The sequence below is a fragment of the Leucopleurus acutus genome (assembly GCF_964270905.1).
Source record: "Leucopleurus acutus genome assembly, chromosome: 3".
Taxonomy (NCBI): domain Eukaryota; kingdom Metazoa; phylum Chordata; class Mammalia; order Artiodactyla; family Delphinidae; genus Leucopleurus; species Leucopleurus acutus.
This window is the reverse complement of record NC_139145.1, coordinates 58,477,237-58,499,685: the sequence shown is the minus strand read 5'-3', so window position 1 is coordinate 58,499,685 and position 22,449 is coordinate 58,477,237. Positions and strand designations below refer to the sequence as shown.

Below are 22,449 nucleotides of genomic sequence, written 5' to 3'. Positions count from 1 at the left end.
TTTATCAATAGACATCTTAAAGATGCGAAAAGGTAGAAACCAGGAGAGGATACTCACATATACACACTGACAAAGAATTAATATCTAGGATATATAAAGAACTCCTACAAACCAATATAAATAAAAATAACAATAGAAAAATGGTAAAAGATATGAACAAACATTTCACAGAAGAAACATATAACCAATAAATGCACAAAGAGATGTTCTTTTGCTCTAATTAGAGAAATATAGATCAAAACCAAGATCAGGTAGATTTTTTTGTTTGACAAAAATTTAAAAGCCTGACAATGCCAAGTGTTGGAAAGCCTGTGGATACAAGAAATTCAGGCCTATATACTGCAAGTGCATGTAAAAATCAGTACAACTGCTTTGCCAAATAGTTGAATATTAGCTATTAAATATAACGATTACTCCTAGATAAATACTTGCGAGTTCCAGAATTTCTATTCCTAGTTATATACCCAAAAGAAATTCTTGCACATTTGCATCAGGAGGTATATATAAGAATGTTTATATTGACAGTGGGCAACAGGAGCAAAAATCAGGAAACAATCCATATGCCTATCAACTGAATGAATAAGCTACGGCATACTCACAAAATGGAATGTTTTACAGTAGTCTAAATAAATGAATTACAGGAACACAAGATGATTGGATTTTAAAAATAAATATTAGAGAAAAAAAAGTACCAAAGTATCACATACAGTATTTTACCCTTACTATAAAATTTAAAACAACTAGAAAAATATATATGTGGGAGTAAAATATAATACAAAAAAAAATTCAGAGGAGCAAAGAATGATGCACATAGAATTCAGGATGATAGTTACCTTGATCTGCTGGGTCCAGGGAGTGGTAGGAGGGACCATTTGTACAATCAGATGTATATTACTACCAAGGTCCTGGCATTTGTGGGGAGGTACTGTGTTCACAAATTCTTATTACTATTTCGATAGATAACTGCATATATAGATATACAGCTAAATGATACTGGATAGGTAAGTAAATAAACAATTCAGGTCAGGTATGGACTAATGATGACAGTTTCGCATAATCCAATTCTGTGAACTTGAGGTCCAACCGTATAAAAATAAAACAAAACAGCACATGTGAGAGAATATAAAGCACACAGAATCACCAATGAAGTATTCTTGCCAAAAATGTTTAAGCTCAACCAAGCCTTTAGACCTTCTCTCAAGGAGTGAAAGTCCTGAAAACCAGGAGACTTCCTGCCTAGTTCTTCACACTAACAGACTTGGATATAGTGCAAGACTCTTATAGACGTGGTTCAGCTTTGACTCCACACGGCAAAGAGAAGTGAAGAGGCAAGCATAAAAATAGAAGCAGAGAATTAAAAATAAAAAGCAGTGTGTGCTAAAATCCTTAATGCATTACAAAAGACAGTAATGGCAAAAAAAAAAAAAAAAAAAGACAGTAATGGCTCCGCGGCAGCCTCCAAACGCAGAACCCAAGACTTATGCTGCTGCACGGCCTATAGACACATGAAAAGATGCTCAACATCACTGATTAGTAGATAAATGCAAATCAAAAGTACATTGAGGTACCACCTCACAGCGGTCAGAATGGCCATCATTAAAAAGTCTACAAATAACAAATGCTGGAGAGGGTGCGGAGAAAAGGTAACCCTCTTACACTGTGGGGGGGAATATAAATTGTTGCAGCCACTATAAAAAACAGTAGGCAGGTTCCTCAAAAAAGTACAGCTAGAATTACCATATGATCCTGCAATTCCACTCCTGGTCATACATCCAGACAAAACTATCATTCAAAGAGATACATGCACCCCTAGGTTCACAGGAGCACTAACCACGATAGGCAACACATGGGATCAACTGAAATGTCAGTCAAGAGATGAAGGGATCAAGACGATATGGTATATATACACATATATAATAATGTACTACTCAGCCATAAAAAAAAGCTGAAATAATGCCATTTGCAGCAACACGGATGGACCAAGAGATTATCTCATTGGGTTGACCAAAAATTTCACTCTGGTCTTTCCCTGACATGGTACGGAAAACATCTTCCCACTACCAGTTACCCTATGGTATCACTTACATATGGAATCTGAAATATGACAAAAAGGAACTCATCTGCACAGACTCAGAGACCTAAAGAACAGACCAGTGGTTGCCAAGGGGCAGAAGGGTAGGGAAGGGATGGATTGGGAGTTTGGGATTAGCAGATATATACTATTACATGGAGAGTGGACAAACAATTAGGTCCTTCTGTATACCACAGGCAACTATATGCAACATCCTGTGATACACTGTAACAGAAAGAAATATGAAAGAGAATCTTTATATACTAATTCTCAATACTGTGCTGCAGAGCAGAAAATTAACACAACATCGTATATCAAATACACTTCATTGAAATAAATGTTAAAAAAACACAACACGGTGTGGTATTGGCACAACAACAGACATATAGAGTAACGGACCCCAATAAGGAACCCAGAAAGGAATCCACGTACCGACAGTGAATTAATCTGTGATGAAGGAGCAAGTATGGACAATGAAGAAAAGACAGTCTCTTCAGCCAGTGGCATAGGGAAAGATAAACAGCCACATGTAAATCAATGAAGTTAGAACTCTCCCTCCCACCGTACCCAAAAATAAACTCAAAATGGCTTAAAGACTTAAATATAAAGACATGACACCATAAAACACCTAGAAGAAATCATAGGCAAAACATCCTCTGACAAAAATCCTAGCAATGCTTTTTTAGATCAGCTGGCCAACAGAAAAGAATTAAAAGCAAAAATAAGCAAACGGGACTAATCAACCTTAGAAGCTCCTCCACAGCAAAGGAAAGCATCAACAAAACAAAACAAAAAACCTACAGAATGAAAGAAAATGTTTTCAACGATGCGACCAAAATGGGTTTAAATTCTAAAATATACAAACAGCACACACAACTCAATACAAACCAACAAGCAAACTAAACAACCAATCCAAAAATGGGCAGAAGACTTAGAGATTTATTCAAAGAAGACATCCAGATGGCCAATGGACACATGAAAAATGCTCAGCATTGCTGATTATTAGGGAAATGGAAATCAAAACTACAAAGTGGTATCACCTCACACCAGTCAAAATGGCCATCACTAAAAAGCCTACAAAGAAGAAATGCTGGAGAGGGTGTGACAAAAGGAAACCCTCCTACACTATTGGTGGGAATGTAAATGGGTGTAGCAACTAGAGGAAACAATAAGCACTGTCCTCCAAAAAGTTCAAAAAGAGGTACATTATAATCCAGCAATCTGAGTCCTTGGCATATATCCAGACAAAACTATCATTCAAAGAGATACATGAACCCCTATGTTCACAGCAGCACTATTCACAAGCCAAGATATGGGAATAACCTAAGTGTCGATCGACAGATGAATGGTTCAAGAACATGTGGCACATGTATACAATGGAATATTACTCAGTCATAAAAAGAAACGAAATTGAAGTATTTGTAATGAGGTGGATGGACCTAGAGTCCATCATACAGAGTGAAGTAAGTCAGAAAGAGAAAGACAAATACTGTATGCTAACACATATATATGGAATTTAAGAAAAAATGTCATGAAGAACCTAGGGGTAAGACAGGAATAAAGACACAGACCTACTAGAGAATGGACTTGAGGATATGGAGCAGGGGAAGGGTAAGCTGTGACAAAGTGAGAGAATGGCATGGACATATATACACTACCAAACGTAAAATAGATAGCTAGTGGGAGGCAGCCGCATAGCACGGGGATATCCGCTCAGTGCTCTGTTACCACCTAGAGGCATGGGATAGGGAGGATGGGAGGGAGGGAGACGCAAGAGATATGAGAACATATGTATATGTATAACTGATTCACTTTGTTATAAAGTACAAACTAACACACCATTGTAGAGCAATTATACTGCAATAAAGATGTAGAATAATAATAATAAAATTTAAAAATTGGAAAAAAAATAAGACGTGGTACATGTATACGATGGAGTACTACTCAGCCGTAAAAAATAATGCAACAATGCCATTTGCAGCAACCTGGAAGGACCTAGAGATTATCATATTACATGCAGGAAGTCAAAAGGAGAAAGACAAATACCATGTGATATTACTTATACAGGGAATCAGAAATAGGACACAAATGAACTTACCAACATAAGAGAAACAGACTCAAAGACATAGAAAACAGACCTGTGGTGGCCAAGGGGGAGAGGAACTGGGAGAAGGATGGATGGCAAGTTTGGGATTAGCAGATGCAACCTATTCTATAGAGAATAAATAAACAACAAGGTCCTATTGTACAGCACAGGGAACTACATTCGATATCCTGATAAACTGTACTAAAAAAGAATGTGGAAAGTATATATATATATATATATATATATATATATGTAAAACTGAATCACAGTGCTGTACAGCAGAAAGCAGTGTAAATGAACTATACTTCAATAAAATAAATCGAAAGAAACATAATGTGGTATAGGCAAAAAACAGATACATACATCACTGTAACAGATGAAGGAGCCCGGCACGAAATCCACAGACCAATGGACGATTAATCTTCCATGAAGGAGGCAAGTATATAAGACAGAAAAGACAGTCTCTTCAGCAAGTGGTACTGGGAATGAGAACAGACACATGAAAATCAATGAAGGTAGACACTCCCTCCCACTATATACAAAAATAAACTCAAAATGCCTTAAAGACTTAAATGTAACACCAGACACCATAAAACTCCTAGAACATAGGCAAAACATTCTGTGACATACATTATAGCAATATTTTCTTAGATTGGTCTCCCAGTACAAAAGAAATGAAAGCAAATATAAACAAATGGGACCTAATCATCCTTATATGCTTTTGCACAGCGAAGGAAAGCATCAACAAAAGAAAAAGATCACCTTCGGAATGGGAGAAAAGATGTGCAAAGCATGTGACTGACAAGGGCTTAACTGCTAAAATATACAAACAGCTCATACAAACAAATGTATAAAAGAAAAATGAACATCCCTGTCAAAAATGCACAGAAGAGCCAAACAGACATTTCTCCAAAGAAGACATCCAGATGGCCAATAGACACATGAAAAAATGCTCAACATCACTGATTAGTAGAGAAATGGAAATCAAAAGAACACTGAGGTACCACCTCACTCGGGTCAGAATGGCCATCATTAAAAATTCTACAAATAACAAATATTGGAGAGGGTGTGGAGAAAAGGTAACCCTCTTACAGTGTGTGGGGGAATATAAATTGTTGCAGCCACTATAAAAAACAGTAGGCAGGTTCCTCAAAAAAGTACAGCTAGAATTACCATATGATCCTGCAATTCCACTCCTGGTCATACATCCAGACAAAACTATCATTCAAAGAGATACATGCACCCCTAGGTTCAGAGGACCACTACCCACCATAGCCAAGACACGGGATCACCCTAAATGTCAGTCAAGAGAGAAAGGGATCAAGACGATATGGTGTATATATACATATATAATGGAGTAGTACTCAGCCATAAAAGATGCTGAAATAATGCCGTTTGCAGCAACACGGATGGACCAAGAGATTATCACATTGGGTTGGCCAAAAATTTCATTCTGGTCTTTCCATGACATGGTATGGAAAATATCTTCCCACTACCACTTCCCAAAACTAAGTGAAGGAAGTCGGAAAGAGAAAGACGAATACCATATGGTATCACTTACATGTGGAATCTGAAATATGACAAAAACGAACTCATCTGCAAACAGAAACAGACTCAGAGTCATAGATAACAGACCTGTGGTTGCCAAGAAGGAGAGATATGGATTGGCAGTTTGGGATTAGCAGATGCAAACTATTATATAAAGAATGGATCAAGAACGAGGTACTACTGTAAAGCACATTTAACTATACACAATATCCTATGAAAAACAGTAATGGACATGAATATGTAAAAGTATCTGTATGTATGTAAAACTGAATCACTCTCCTCTACATCAGAAATCATCACAACATCATAACTCAACTATGCTTCAATAAAATAAATTACAAAAAACACAGTGTGGGAACTTCCCTTGCGATTCATTGTTTAAGATTCTGTGCTCCCGATATAGGGGACATAGGTTCGATCCCTGGTCAGGGAACTAAGATCCCCTATGCCGCACAGCACGGTCTTAACAAAAGAAAAGACCTTAGCAGTCCCAAGCTGTGAAAACAATGAGTGGAAAACACATACACACACACACACACACAGACACAAACACACACCAGATCCCTCGCCCTTGCCCAAGTGCAATCCAAAATTTAAAAAATGTTATTAAAAAAAACCACAGTGTGATATAGACACAAAAACAGACATACAGATCAATGGGAAAGAATAAGCATCCCGGAAATAAATCCACACACCGACAGTCGATTAATCTTTGACAAAGGAGAGAAGAATAAACAGTGGAGAAAAGACAGTGTCTTCTCAGCTGGTGTTGGGAACTCTGGACAGCCACATGTAAATTAATGAAGTTAGAGTACTCCCTCCCACCATACACAAAAATAAACTCAAAATGGCTTAAAGACTTAAATATAAGACATGACACCATAAAATTCCTAAAAGAGAACATAGGTCAATGATTCTCTGATATAAATTACAGCAATATTTTCTTAGATTAGTCTCCCAAGGCAAAAGAAATAGAAGCAAAATTAAACAAATGGGACCTAATCCACCTTATTAGCTTTTGCAGAGCAAAGGAAACCATCAACAAAACAAGAAGACAACCTACAGCACGGGAGAAAATATTTACAAACGATGCGACCAACAAGGGCTTAATTTCTAAAATATCCAAACAGCTCATACAACTTAATACCAAAAAACAAACATACAAACAAAAACAAAGAACCCAATCAAAAAATGAGCATAAGACCCAAATAGACATTTCTCCAAAGAAGACATCCAGATGCCCAACAGACACATGAAAAGATGCTCAACATCGCTAATTATTAGAGAAATGCAAATCAAAACTATAATAAGGTACCTCCTCACACCGGTCAGAATGGCCATCTTTAAAAGGGGTGGGATAGGGAGGGTGGGAGAGAGGGAGACGCAAGAAGGAAGAGATATGCGAACATATGTATATGTATAACTGATTCACTTTGTTATATAGCAGAAACTAACACACCATTGTAAAGCAATTATACCCCAATAAAGATGTTAAAAAAAAAAGTACAAATAACAAATGCTGGAGACAGTGTGGAGAAAAGGCAACCCTCCTACACTGTTCGTAGGAATGTAAATTGGTGCAGCCACTATGGAGAACAGCATGGAGATTCCTATAAAAACTACAAATAGATTACCATATGATCCAGCAATCCCACTCCTGGCCATAATCCAGACAAAACTATAATTCAAAGAGATACATGCACCCCTACGTTCATAGCAGCACTACTCACAATCGCCAAAACATGGAAAGAATGGAAATGTCCATCAACAGATGAATGGATAAAGATGTGGTGTACATATACAAAAAGAATGTTACTCAGCCGTGTAAAAGAATGAAATAATGCCATTTGCAGCAACATGGATGGACTTAGAGATTATCATAGAAAGTGAAGTCAGTCAGACCAAGAAAGACAAATATTATCTGGTATTGCTTATATATGGAATATAAGAAATAATACAAATAAACTTGTTTACAAATTAGAAAGACTCACAGACAGAAAACCAAATTATGGTTACTCAAGGGGAAGGGGGAGGAAATAAAATAGGAGTTTGGATGAACAGATATACAATATTATATATAAAACAGATAAACAACAAGGATTTACTATATAGCACAGGGAGCTGTATTCAATATCTTGTAATAACCTATAATGAAAATGAATCTGAAAAAGAATATATATATATATGTATGTATATATATCTATATCACTTTGCTGTACACCTGAAACTAACATGATAGTGTAAATCAACTATACTTCAATAATAGAAAGTTGCTATGAGAGGAGAGCTCAATATTGTCACCATAATTACAACAACAACAAAACGGAAATTGAACTGATTGTGTAGTTTCCAATGATGGAATATTCACGCAAATCTCATGCACTTCCTCATGTACATTCTGGTACTCTAGAAGAATATTTCAAAGGGAGAACATCTCAGATTCATAGATTTTTCTCAGAATACAGAAAGGAAGTCTACAAGTAATACTTGGAAATGTAGCGCTTCTATACATCTGCCTTCCCTTTGGAACCAAAGGCTCTTCTGTGGGTGGATCTAAGATATTCTTTGGTTTCTTTGTAAACCACCCTGCTTGGGTCTGTCCTCTTGCCACTACTCTAATATTCCCCTTTCTGCTGCAAGATGTTTACCACAGTAAGGTCAGTTAACATATCCTTTTTCTGACATAATTACCATGTATATATACACACCACATTTTCTTTATTCATCCATGGATGGACACTTAGGTTTTTTCCATGTCTTGGCTATTGTGAATAATGCTACAATGAACATAGGGGTGCAAATATTTCTTTGAGATAGTGATTTCATTTCCTTCAGATATATACCCATAAGTGGAATTGCTGGATCATATGACAGTTCTTTTTTTGAGGAACCTCCATACTCTTTTCCATAGTGGCTGCACCAATTTACATTCCCACCAACATACACAAGGGAGTCATTTAGACTTACATTTGTTGGTAGGAGTAAACCGAACTATGTAGGTAAGTTCCCTGTTTTCACTGTATCACCACTTAAAATAGCGAGCACTTATGAAACACTATGATGTTCCAAGAACTAGGCTGACTATTTCATAAGCATTGTTTCACTTAGTTCTTACAAATTCATGAAGTAGATACCATCCTTACATCAGTTGTTTTTTTTTTTTTTTTTCCTTCAGATGAGGAAACTGAAGTCTGGAGAGAGTAAAGAATTTTCCTAACTTAACATATACGATGTAGCAGAGCCAGTACTTGAATATTTCCTGACATAAAAGTCTGTGCTCTTAATCACCACTCAAAAATATCTCCTAAAGATATTGTTAACAGAACAAGCCACTCACACACACACATACTCATGCTTAGGACTCTCCTTTAAGTTGAGTATTAGATAGATGAGCAAATTGAAACAGGAAACAAGGGCCCAGCCCTAGTCTTTTAGTTAGTTGTCACCCCACAACACGTCATACAGAACTCTGTGATGTTGACTGAGTAAAAGACTGTATCCCAAATAAGCCATGATGGTCCCATCATTTGAGTAAAACTTCTTTCCTGTAAAATCAGAAATACTTTATCTACTTTATCTGCAGTCGAAAACTATTTCAATGGGTTTCTTTTTAAGTTGGTACCATAAAATTCAACGTACCTCGAACCTCACCTCCTCTGAGAATCTTTCCTGATACCCCATTTCTGTTCTTGCTTAAATATTCCTTTTGAGTACTTCAGAGTGCCTGTGCAAATCACTGTCTTAGCACTTACGACTCACTACAGTAATTATTGCTTTACTTTACTTCTAGGCTGTAACCTCTTGGGGTGTAAGTACCAGGCTTTATTCCATTTTATATCCCTAATGCCTTTCACAGTGCCTGAAATTAATCTGTGTGTAATAAACAGCTGCCGATGAATTTAAAAACTCAATGAATGTACAGCCAAACGACTGGCCTGTCTAAAATGGAAGAAATCAAATTCAAATTACTCTCAAAAGAAATTGTACAGCTGGCTGATAATAAAGCCGTATACTAATTAAAAATTGTAATTAGCTCAACCCAAAGTCGGAGAAGTAATTTAAACTATCAGGAGGTAAGAATTGTGCCACTAGACCACGTGACACGAACAGATTTTTGTTTGTTTGTTTTTTGACAGTTTCTGAGGGAAAGCGCCTTACAAACCAGGTTTGCAGTTCAGACGCCTGGCGACGCTGCAGGCTAAAAATGGAGGTGGAGCCAGGCGCTTGCCACAGACTCCATTTTACAAAAGACAAAACTGAGAGGGGCTGGGGGTTGACGCGCCTTGGAAAACGTAGGCAGCAAGCTGAGATTTTAGACTTTTCTTCAAACAAATGGGAACTAGATATATGTTGATGTTATCCCTACTGGAAGACTTCCGAAGGCTTCTTTCATTAAAGACAACGCAGTCCAAGAGGCTATGCTGGAAACTGAGAGAAAATCCAGCAGAAAAAGGCAAGTGGTGAGTTTTCCTTTTCTTCCTGGGCGTAGCGTAAGCAGCCCAGGAAAAGGAAGGCTGCTTTTTATAGCCGGTTCCTGGAGATTTGGCCTCGCAGCGGAAAGGGGAGTGTCTGCGTAGCGGCGGGCGGACAGACCTGAGCAAGGTGGTTTCCAAACTGACCAAAGATTCGTGAGTAAAGGCTCTTCTGTGGGTGGATCTAAACTATTAAGAGATCAAAGAATAGTTTAGATACACCCACAGAAGAGCCTTTCCTCCTGAATAGGAAGCCAGACCTATAGAAACTATACATTTCCAAGTATTACCTGTAAATTTTTTTGTTTTCTGAGAAAACTCTGAATCTGAGATGTTGCCCCTTTGAAAAATTCTTGTGAATGTTTCAGAATGTGCATGGGGATGTGCATGAGATTTGGTTGAATTTTCCACCATTGGAAACCACACAGGGAGTTTAATTTCACAATAATATGCGATGCAACAGTGGGGTGAGTAATTTGCCCATTCTTGGGGGAAAATCACTGGATGAAGAACAACCTATGGTAAGTTTAACTCTCACAGAAGAAAATGGTAGGTATCAACACTAGTCGCAGACCTCCTAAGGTCCAGATCGTGACAATCAGTGGCAACCTTTGAGATGCATGCTCCTCAGCAACCTGGTTGTCAAAGCCTGCTCAAGATTTAATCTCAGTATATTAAGGAGCTGTTCACAGAATTCTCCAGGCTCACTGAATTTTCCAGTCTCACTGAATTCTCCAATCTCTGGTGCGTACTCACCACACATTTTAAATACCACTCATATCTGTGCATTATAAACATCCACTGCAAGAAAATTACCAGGCAACTTCATGGCTACATGGCAAACATTCAGGAAATTTACATAGGACATAGTTTCAGAAATACCTTTCTTCATGTAAAAGATGTTGGATGACAATTCCATAAAATTGGTGATGTTGACACTTACCTGCTCATCCTACAAGTACTTCCAGAAGAAGACTTCACCTCTTTAAGGATTATCTCAGAACTCTGGAATAAAAAGAAAATGCCTTGGTCCTTCCTTCCAGAATTTTCTTTCCATTGAATGTAAAAAAAAAAAAAAATCCCCATATTCTGCCAACCTAATGCAAGACAGAGAGACGGGAGATACATCTCTTTAACATCACCTTATCTCCAATTAAATTAGGTTACTTGAAGCTAAAAACAAGATAGTATGTGGAGACAGCTATCACCCTTGGCATTCTTGCTTTTTGGGCTCTGGGTAAAAAGTAGAGGAAACACCCCCTTTCTGAATAATGCTATAGTTGTTGTTTTATTGCTCTATCTTCAGTAGTGTTTTCTTTTCTTCTGAAGCATAGCTAATTGTTAATTTATAGTCACAAGTACCAATGCCTTAGCTATTTTTATCTTTTGTTTACCTGTAAGACAACTGATCTGGACACTTCAAAAAATTCAATATCAATAAAATACAGGGGACTGTTCTAGAATAAACAGATGTAACACCAATACAATCATAAAACTTGGTTTAAAAACAAATTTTCTAAGACATTCCTTATGTCAAGTGGTTAAGAAAATAAGTGCATTTGTAAAAGGAATTCAAGAGTGAATATGAATTCTTATTTAAGTTGAAGAAAACTGGGGGAGGATAATGGAAGGATAATTTTAAAAAGTTATTAGGGACTGGATTTTAGTTAATATGGAATTATTGTTACTTCGGTACATTGAGAGACACTACTTGAAAATATTCCATTTAGATTGCCATCAGTCTGAAAGAAAGGATTGGGATTTCCTTAATGTTTTGGTAAAAATAAACACTCGGAAAGGACGCAGGGTGGCGCTGCAGCATTAGAAGTAGAAGGAAGAAAGCTACCAGTCTGCGCTCCTCTAGCCAGATGCTCTGCTAAAGAAGCAAGCAGGAAAAGGAGGCTTTCTAAGGCAGTTGCTCCGGGAAATCAGGGCCATAGGCATCTCCACCTATCCCAGTGTCTGAGTGATACTGGGAGATAGATCAGCGACAACGTGAATCCGAGCTGGGTCAAGTTTGCTGGGAAACGAGAGAGCGATGGAGGCAGGAGAGAGGAAGAAATGCTTTCTGAAATAAAGGCAAGTCTTGATATTCTTTGTTTGGCTGGGCATAGCTCAGGCTGGCTCTGAGCCTAGGCGTTATTCAGTGGCCGAGGAAATGGACAGTGGCTCCTTTGTGGCCAATCTGTTGAAAGACTTGGGGTTGGAGGTAGATGATCTAGCTGCTCGGGCCCCCCGGGTCGTTTCCAAAGGGAAAAAAATGCGTTTGCATTTTGATAGGCAGACCGGGGATTTGTTGTTAAATGAGAAACTGGATCGGGAGGAGCTATGTGGCCCTACCGAGCCCTGTGTACTACCTTTCCAGATGTTACTGGAAAATCCCTTGAAGTTTTTCCAGGCTGAGCTACGGAGTAGGGACATAAATGATCATTCTCCAGTTTTTCTAGACAAAGAAATAATATTGAAAATTTCAGAAAGTATCACTCCTGGAACTACTTTCCTAATAGAGCGTGCCCAGGACTTAGATGTAGGAAGCAACAGTCTCCAAAGTTACACAGTCAGCCCCAATTCCCACTTCCATCTTAAATTACAAGACAGTGCCGACGGCACAATATTACCACAGCTGGTGCTGGACAAAGCACTGGATAGAGAGGAACAGCCTGAGATCAGATTAACCGTCACAGCGCTGGATGGCGGGATTCCACCCAGGTCTGGGACCGCCCTAATCCACATTGAAGTCTTAGACGTCAATGATAATGCCCCCGAGTTTGCAAAGCTGCACTATGAGGCGCATGTCCTAGAAAACAGCCCCATTGGATCCCAGGTTGCCATTGTCTCTGCCAGAGATTTAGATATTGGAACCTATGGAGAAATATCTTACGTACTTTCCCAAGCATCTGAGGATATTCGGAAAACATTTGGAATAAATGCAAAATCGGGAGAACTCCTTTTAACACAGGAACTGGATTTTGAAACTATTCAGACTTATACATTAAATATTCAGGCGACAGATGGTGGGGGCCTTTCTGGCAGTTGTGTGGTGTTTGTCCAAGTGATGGATTTGAATGATAACCCGCCAGAACTGACCATGTCAACGCTTATCACTGAGATCCCAGAAAGCTTGCAGGAGACTGTAATTGCTGTATTCAGCGTTTCAGATCCTGACTCTGGAGACAATGGAAGGATGGTTTGCTCCATCCAAGATGATCTTCCCTTCATTCTTAAACCCTCTGTTGAGAATTTTTACAGTTTAGTCACAAACAGAGCCCTGGACCGAGAAACAAGATCCGAATATAACATCACCATCACCGTCACAGATATGGGGACACCGAGACTGAAAACCCAGCACAACATAACCGTGCTGGTGTCCGACGTCAACGACAACGCCCCCGCCTTCACCCAGACCTCCTACACCCTGTCCGTCCGCGAGAACAACAGCCCCGCCCTGCACATCGGCAGCGTCCGCGCCACAGACAGAGACGCGGGCGCCAACGCCCAGGTCACCTACTCGCTGCTGCCGCCCCTCGACGCGCACGTGCCCCTGGCCTCCCTGGTGTCCATCAACCCGGACAACGGCCACCTGTTCGCCCTGAGGTCCCTGGACTACGAGGCCCTGCGGGCGTTCGAGTTCCGCGTGGGCGCCGCCGACTGCGGCTCGCCCGCGCTCAGCAGCCAGGCGCTGGTGCGCGTGCTCGTGGCGGACGGCAACGACAACGCGCCCTTCGTGCTGTACCCGCTGCAGAACGCCTCGGCTTCCTGCACCGAGCTGGTGCCCAGGGCGGCCGAGGCGGGTTACCTGGTGACCAAGGTGGTGGCGGTGGACGGCGACTCGGGCCAGAACGCCTGGCTGTCGTACCAGCTGCTCAAGGCCATGGAGCCCGGCCTCTTCGGCGTGTGGGCGCACAACGGCGAGGTGCGCACGGCCCGGCTGCTGAGCGAGCGCGACGCGGCCAAGCACAGGCTGCTGGTGCTGGTCAAGGACAACGGCGAGCCTCCGCTCTCGGCCAGCGTCACGCTGCACGTGCTGCTGGTGGACGGCTTCTCGCAGCCCTACCTGCCGGCCCGTGAAGCGGAAACGGCGGACGCGGCCCCGGCCGCCCCTCTCACCGTCTACTTAGTGGTCGCCTTGGCGTCGGTGTCGTCGCTCTTCGTCTTCTCGGTGCTGGTGTTCGTCGTGGTGCGGCTGTGCAGGAGGGGCGGGGCGACCTCGGTGGGTCGCTGCTCGGTGCCCGAGGGCCCCTTTCCGGGCCACCTGGTGGACGTCAGCGGCACGGGGACCCTGTCTCAGAGCTACCAGTACGAGGTGTGTCTGACGGGAGGCTCTGGGACTTTCAAGTTCCTCAAGCCGGTTATCCCAAACTTCCTTACTCAAGATGAGGAGAGGGTTAGTGAGGCAAACCCCAGTTTCAGGAATAGTTTTGAATTCAGTTAAATTTTAATAAGGGTCTATGATGCCGTCTCAGTCAAATTGTGCAGAGTCCTTTTTTACTGCCTTGCCCATTGGAGTTGTTTTCTTTGTATTTGAAATGTAACTATCTTATTCCAATTCAGCGCATGTTACTGGTGTTTCTAGATGTGCTGCTCTGTGGTATAATGAATGCAAATTTTCTTTCTTACTGTTAATATCACTGTAACTTTATTCGATTTAATGTGTAAAAGTATATTTTGTATTTTCTGAAGTCTTTAATTTTTAGAGCACTTTTTTTCAAAATTCACCTTCCATAGTCCCTAGGTAATTTTTGCATTCCTACATTTTTGAAAGTTTGCAGTAAGTACACAGGATTACTCTTTTTCCTACCCAGAATATTTGTGTTTGTATAGAGTATTCTCTTAGGCTAGTTTAAACTTTCTTCCTGTGAACTCACATTGGCTAAAACCATTAACATAGGTACATTCATGAATCACAAAGCACCCTCTCACACTTTTCTAAATATATACTTCCTTAAAATGTTCATACCTGATAAGTATGATTCTTTAGAGATTGTGAAAACCTTGACTGTTGGATTCTACAAATCATCCACATTAAAAGTCTTCAATAAATCAACTACCAATATTCTAAAATGTAGTTAAATAAATAGCAATGTCCAGTCATTTTCAGACATGCTAATTATTCATGCTTTTTATTAAAAATTTTAAAACCTCTGCTTGTTTCAATCCCTCCATTTAAAAATCTGTTTTAATTATTTAAAACCATCTATTCTTTGAGTACTTCATTAAAATCCAAAAGATCTGAGAGAGTACATGTTTTTGTCTATGACCAAATTTTAGAAACTTCATATGTAATTTGGCATTGCATTTAAAAAAAATATCTGGAGCATTTATGATTCAATTGGAAATAAGCCCATGGAAAAAAAAATTTATCTTGGTTTGCTCATTCTATTTTTTTTTCACTGAATACTTCCATTTTCCCCCTTTCAGTTTCCTAGACTTTTCAATGCTATTTTGTTTCCTTTTTAGTGCTTGAGTTATGTTTCTCAGTAGCTCTCCATTTATTGCATGATTAGCACAATGACTGCAAGACTAGGTTCTTCATAAAAATTTTAAGTGACTGATTGAAGAAATGTCTTTATTTCATCTTTGATACACTGACACTCAAATACATTAAAATACTCACAGGACAAATTTTGCTGGAATTAAATGCTCTCTGATTTAATTTTTGGTTATTAACAGAACTTCACTGTTATTCAAACATTATGCAGTTACTAGTACTTGGTGTCTCTTTCCTTCAAGATAGTTTTCCTTTTTCTTTTTCTGCTTAATTTTAATCTCCTCTCCTGCCCACTAGCTTAAGGAATCCACATGGGGAAATTGTGTTTTCAATTTTATGATGTATATTTTCCTTCCATAATTCCTTAAGTGATTCATTTAACTTTCTTTATTCTTATTTATTTCTTGCAGTTCAATTTCTGATCCACACATTAAAACGGAATTTTAATTTTTAATGTTCTTCAGACTATCTTTAAATTTTTATATTATTTCATGTTTATTTGAACATACTATTAAAATTATAATATAAAATTTAAAGGTCTCATTTTGAGTTTAGCATTCATATAGAGAAGTATCTTGGTATCAAATTATTACCTGTTGGATCTTGGATAAGTCATATAATTTCTGTACCCCCAGAAATGATAACAGCTATTTAAATAGCTTGCAGTTATGTCCAAATAAGATAACATAAGGATAAGAAGTGTAATTTTGTTATTTTTAGTATCATTAATATTAAGAGTAAATTTAATAAATGGTCCTTCATATAACATTACTTATAATTGTGAAGAAGCTATATTGAACACATAATATTTGTGCTGTTTCGTTGCTCTGCCCAAAACCTTGCAATAGCTTCCTTTCACTCTTAGAATAAAATCCAGCCATCTATTATTTGGCCCCTGCCTCCCTGTCCAGCCTTGTCTTCCCACTTACTCTTTATTTTTTAATAGGTGATATTTATGTTTCTTTTTTTTTTTTAATGTCTATTTATTTATTTTTGGCTGGGTTGAGTCTTCGTTGCTGCGCACCAGCTTTCTCTAGTTGCCATGAGCTGGGGCTGCTCTTCGTTGTGGTGCACGGGCTTCTCATTGTGGTGGCTTCTCTTGTTGCAGAGCACGGGCTCTAGGGCGTGCGGGCTAATTTAGTCCTCGCCATGTGGGATCTTCTGGACCAGGGCTCGAACCCGTGTCTCCTGCATTGGTAGGTGGAATCTTAACCACTGCGCCACCAGGGAAGCCCCCCACTTACTCTTGAGACACTAAACTTTGGGTACACTATCCTACCTTCATTATCTAGAATAGCTATGCTTTACTGTCCCCGGGCCTTTGCATTCCTTATATATGGAATCTTCCCATTTTAGTTTTAGCCTGGCAAACTTCTTCTCATCCTTCATATTCCAGATTAAATGGGACATCTTTGGGAAACTTTCTGAATCCCCCCCATTAAGTTAGGTCTCCATATTGTATACTTCCAGTGCACTCATTATACATTTCCTGTATAGTACTGTTTAAACATCTGTTTAAATTCTGTTCACCCCATTAGATGGGAAACTCTATAAGATATATAGACACAGTCTGTCTTATTACCACAATACATCTAACTTCTACAAACGCAATAAATATCGGTTTCCACAGGTGAAATACAGTTATGCAGATTAAAGAGTTAATACAGATGAAACCAGTAATCATAGAATTACTGTGAAATAGGAAGAGGAGAAAGCTCTGTGTTCCTTGAGTGAGTGCGAAAATGTGGAAGGAATTAGGCATTTGTGGTCTCTGGATATATCCCCTGACATGATCTATTATAATTTTTTATCACCTTGCTTGAGGTTGTCTTTTCGTAGCATTTTTCTGACTATAAATGCAACTCGTGTGCATTTTACAAAATTTGGAAAATAAAGAAAAACACAAGTAGGAAAGCGAAGCTTCATCACTTAGAGCAAAATCTTGTAAAACTTTTTCTGTAATAATTACAGGAGGTGGGGTGAGTAGTTCTAGCAGGTGCCCACTTCCGCAAAATCATGGAAATGGGACTCTACCAGGGACAGTCACTTCTTTTAGATAAGAGCGCATTTCTTCTCCCTAGATTGTGTTTATTTGAACCATATAACAGAAGGAATTCCTACAGTAGCATCAACTCGGTTTGATAAAAGGGAATAAGCGATTAAAAAAATCAAAACAAAAAGCCCAGCAAACATCACCTTCTCCAAGATTCTGAAACTGTGAGCGAACGCACGGTGGCGCTGTTGACTAAGAAGGAGAATTAAACCGCAGGCACTGTGTATACTCAGTAACACAACGATTCAGTGCAGTAAACTAGGGGTTGTGAGTCGGGGCAGATTTTTAAGCAAGCAAATCTAAGACTCTAGTAAGGATTATTCGCTAGGTTTTCTTCAAAGGTTAGGAGGCAAAAGACTGCGTTTCCCAGTGCTGTTGGAGGCTAGCTTGACAATATTTCTCGGAAGAACATGGCAGAAAATGCAATGGAGGCCGGAGGGGAGCGCTTTCTTAGACAAAGGCAAGTCCTGTTTCTCTTTGTTTTTCTGGGTGGGTCTCTTCCCAGTCGAGACGCTACTCTGTGGCTGAGGAAAAAGAGAGGGGGTTTTTCATCTCCAATCTAGCAAAGGATCTGGGGCTGAGTGTAGGGAAACTGGCCGCGAGAGGGGCCCAAGTTGTGTCTAAAGGGAACAGACAGTATTTTCAGCTCAACCATCAGACCGGTGATTTGCTCCTGCATGAGAAATTGGACCGGGAGGAGCTATGCGGCTCCGCAGAGCCATGCATACTGCAGTTTCAGATATTCCTGCAAAATCCCTTGCAGTTTATTACAAATGAGCTCCAGGTGATAGACGTAAATGACCATTCTCCGGCATTCTCTGAAAATGAAATGCAGCTGAAAATCCTAGAAAACACTCCCCCAGGAACAATAATTCCTTTGGGAAATGCTGAAGACTTGGATGTGGGAAGAAACAGTCTCCAAAACTACACGATCACTCCTAATTCCCATTTCCACGTTCTCACACGCAGTCGTAGGGATGGAAGGAAGTACCCAGAACTAGTACTAGACAAAGCACTGGATCGTGAGGAGCAGCCAGAGCTTAGGTTAATGCTCACTGCGCTGGATGGCGGGACCCCACTGAGGTCTGGGACCGTCCAGGTTCACATCCTGGTCTTAAACATAAACGACAACACCCCAGAATTTACACAGTCCCTCTATGAGGTTCAAGTTCTAGAGAACAGCCCCGTTAACTCTCTTATTGTCACTGTTTCAGCTTCTGACTTAGATACAGGAAATTTGGGGACAATATCATATGCATTTTTTCATGTTTCTGAAGAAATTAGAAAAACTTTTCAACTTAATCCAATTACTGGTGATATCCAACTAATAAAATATTTGAATTTTGAGGCGATCCATACTTATGAAGTGGACATAGAAGCCAAGGATGGTGGAGGCCTTTCAGGAAAATCAACAGTGATATAGTTCAGGTGGTTGATGTGAACGACAACCCACCAGAACTGACCTTGTTCTCAATTACCAGCCCTATCCCAGAGAACTCGCCAGAGACTGTGGTGGCTGTTTTCAGTGTTTCCGACCTAGACTCTGGAGACAATGGGAAAATGGTGTGTTCCATCGAGAACGATCTCCCCTTCATCTTGAAACCATCTGTAGAGAATTTTTATACCCTATTGTCAGAAGGAGAGCTGGACAGAGAGATCAGAGCTGAGTACAACATCACCATCACAGTCACAGATATGGGAATCCCCAGGCTGAAAACCGAGCACAACATAACCGTGCTGGTGTCCGACGTCAACGACAACGCCCCCGCCTTCACCCAGACCTCCTACACCCTGTCCGTCCGCGAGGACAACAGCCCCGCCCTGCACTTCGGCAGCGTCCGCGCCACAGACAGAGACGCGGGCGCCAACGCCCAGGTCACCTACTCGCTGCTGCCGCCCCTCGACGCGCACGTGCCCCTGGCCTCCCTGGTGTCCATCAACCCGGACAACGGCCACCTGTTCGCCCTGAGGTCCCTGGACTACGAGGCCCTGCGGGCGTTCGAGTTCCGCGTGGGCGCCGCCGACCGCGGCTCGCCCGCGCTCAGCAGCCAGGCGCTGGTGCGCGTGCTCGTGGCGGACGGCAATGACAACGCGCCCTTCGTGCTGTACCCGCTGCAGAACGCCTCGGCTTCCTGCACCGAGCTGGTGCCCAGGGCGGCCGAGGCGGGTTACCTGGTGACCAAGGTGGTGGCGGTGGACGGCGACTCGGGCCAGAACGCCTGGCTGTCGTACCAGCTGCTCAAGGCCATGGAGCCCGGCCTGTTCGGCGTGTGGGCGCACAACGGCGAGGTTCGCACGGCCCGGCTGCTGAGCGAGCGCGACGCGGCCAAGCACAGGCCGGTGGTGTTGGTCAAGGACAACGGCGAGCCTCCGCTCTCGGCCAGCGTCACGCTGCACGTGCTGCTGGTGGACGGCTTCTCGCAGCCCTACCTGCCGGCCCCGGAAGCGGAAGCGGCGGACGCGGTTCCGGCCGCCCGGCTCACCGTCTACCTGGTGGTTGCTTTGGCGTCGGTGTCCTGGCTCTTCCTCTTCTCGGTGCTGGTGTTCGTCGCGGTGCGGCTGTGCAGGAGGGGCGGGGCGGCCTCGGTGAGTCGCTGCTCGGTGCCCGAGGGCCACTTTCCAGGCCACCTGGTGGACGTCAGCGGCACGGGGACCCTGTCCCAGAGCTACCAGTACGAGGTGTGTCTGACGGGAGGCTCCGGGTTAAATGAGTTTAACTTCTTGAAGCCGATTCTCCCTAGTGGTCTGGTTCAAGACACTGGGCAGGACTAGTGCAAAAAGGCAATTGCAAGAATAGCGTAGGTTTCATTAACAGAAGAATCAGAAAGTTTTCTGGCTACAAATGCTTTCTTTCTTTCCTTGACTTTTAAGTCAAGGCTCTTGAGTTGATATAGTATTTTGTTTGTATCTTGATTTTACTTTCTGTCTAGTTAACCCTGCATGTTCTTTTTTCATCTGCTTCCTACCTTTTCAATCCAGTATTAATGTCTCTTTCTTTTTCTAATAGGTGAGTAAAAATAAATGCATTATCTTTTAATGATGATTTCAAATAGGTTTATTTAAGGTAGTCATTTCAAATTCTCTATCCAAAGCAATGTAGAGAGAGTTCTGAACCACCAATATTATAATTTACCCTATTGAATATAGTCAGGTAATATTCTTTATACTACTCCTAAAGCAGCTTTGTCTGTGGTTAATGAAGTGGATAACTAAAAATGTTTTAATATGTACCATTTTAAGGTGTATCATCCTGTAGGGGCTTAGTACTCAAATAAAACTTACACATATAATTCATTTTCTGTTTTGACATTTGCAATTAATATTTCAACACTGTATATGCTTATATTGGCTAAAAATGGACAAAAATTAGCTTAATAGGTCAGATTACTCTTAGATTTGCCTAAAGTGTATTTATGATGGATGACTGAGAAAAAAATTAAACATAGGCATTTTGAACAACTGATCGTGCTTTTCCGTTTAGCATGAAAAGATTACTTAATAAGCATCTGGTGGAATGACAGTTTGTTTTTTAACTTCTGGATGTAAGTATTATCAACCTGAGGGCCATTTTAAAAAAATTTCAAGAAAGTACATGTATATATGTTCTCTAAATGCTTTATAGCAAAAGTGGTGTCCCATCTAATCCTACTTTAAAAAAATTAATATCTACTTGGCATTTATATGGTGATATATGAAGGAAATATTTTCTTTGTTTCCTCTCTTAGTTCCCTCCTTCAGATTTCAACCTGACATGACTTAGGATTATGTATGGTCCTTCTGGGATAAACACTGCCCAACCACATCAGCATTCTACCTCCTATAGAGTAACTAAAAGAAGATTAGAAGAATGGGAAGTTCTAAAGGGGAGAGAGCGATATCACTGTGAAAGTCTAAATTAACTACAACTAAGAATAAACTCTTGAAGCAACCAAACATCAATTTTTATGTCTATTTTGAATGAAATAGAAAAAAACCTTATTTTAAAGTACAAAATATTTAGTCTCCAATTATCAAATCTGATTAGGAAAAAATAAAATTTCTCCTCATAGGCATTTTCTCATCCAGAGGCATAGAACTTTCCAGAAATTGAATACTCATGACTAGAAGAAAGAGAACTGAAGTTTCTCAAATTTTTGAAAATTCTCAAAAGAGAAAAAGAATGTTGTTAACTAGATGTTAACTAGACTTATGTCATCATTTGCAATATGCACAAATATCAAATCATTGTCACACCTGAAGCCAATATAGTGTTACATGTCAATTACAGCTCAAAAATTTTAAATGCCTAATGACTGTTAAAATAAAAATTTAATACTGACATGTCTTCAATCACACATAAAGTTATAATCATATTAAAATGGTGTGATTTTAGGTATGAGAGTGAAATACACGAATCCTTACTAATCAGGGGAAAGACAGTATTTCCTTTCACTCATTAAGTACTTTATAGAGATATTGAATCTGAATCTTCGGTCAGATTTCTTTTTCTTCTTTTCATACTTAGCTGAATTTTCATGAAGATCAGAGAAAAGGCAAAGAATTCTGATCAAGACTTCTCTGTATTTGGCTGGCTTAGTTCCAGCTCATGTGAGAACCAGGGAAGTTTTCAACTACAGAAAATATGGAGGCCAGTTCTTTTTTGGCCAATATGGTATATGATTTTGGACTCAAATTGGAGGCACTATATAACCGGGGAGTTATTTAGACCCAGACATAAGAAGACAGATACTT

At 40.4% G+C, this 22,449-nt stretch overlaps 1 protein-coding gene and 1 pseudogene across 2 annotated transcripts in view; both read left to right on the top strand.

Moving 5' to 3' along the window:
• Positions 1-14,609, top strand: part of LOC309958907 (uncharacterized protein) — a gene marked incomplete at both ends in the record, with an annotated part of 38,364 nt that extends 23,755 nt beyond the window's left edge. Inside the window, 3 exon segments of the mRNA XM_082835034.1 lie at positions 10,260-10,333; positions 12,194-12,251; positions 12,255-14,609. Coding sequence (XP_082691160.1) covers positions 10,260-10,333; positions 12,194-12,251; positions 12,255-14,609 — 2,487 coding nt within the window.
• A 3,519-nt stretch (positions 14,610-18,128) lies between these two features.
• On the top strand, positions 18,129-20,508 carry LOC309960222 (protocadherin beta-3-like; annotated as a pseudogene). The gene has a single exon. The product of its transcript is annotated as a protocadherin beta-3-like (transcript).
• The last annotated feature ends 1,941 nt before the right edge of the window (positions 20,509-22,449 follow it).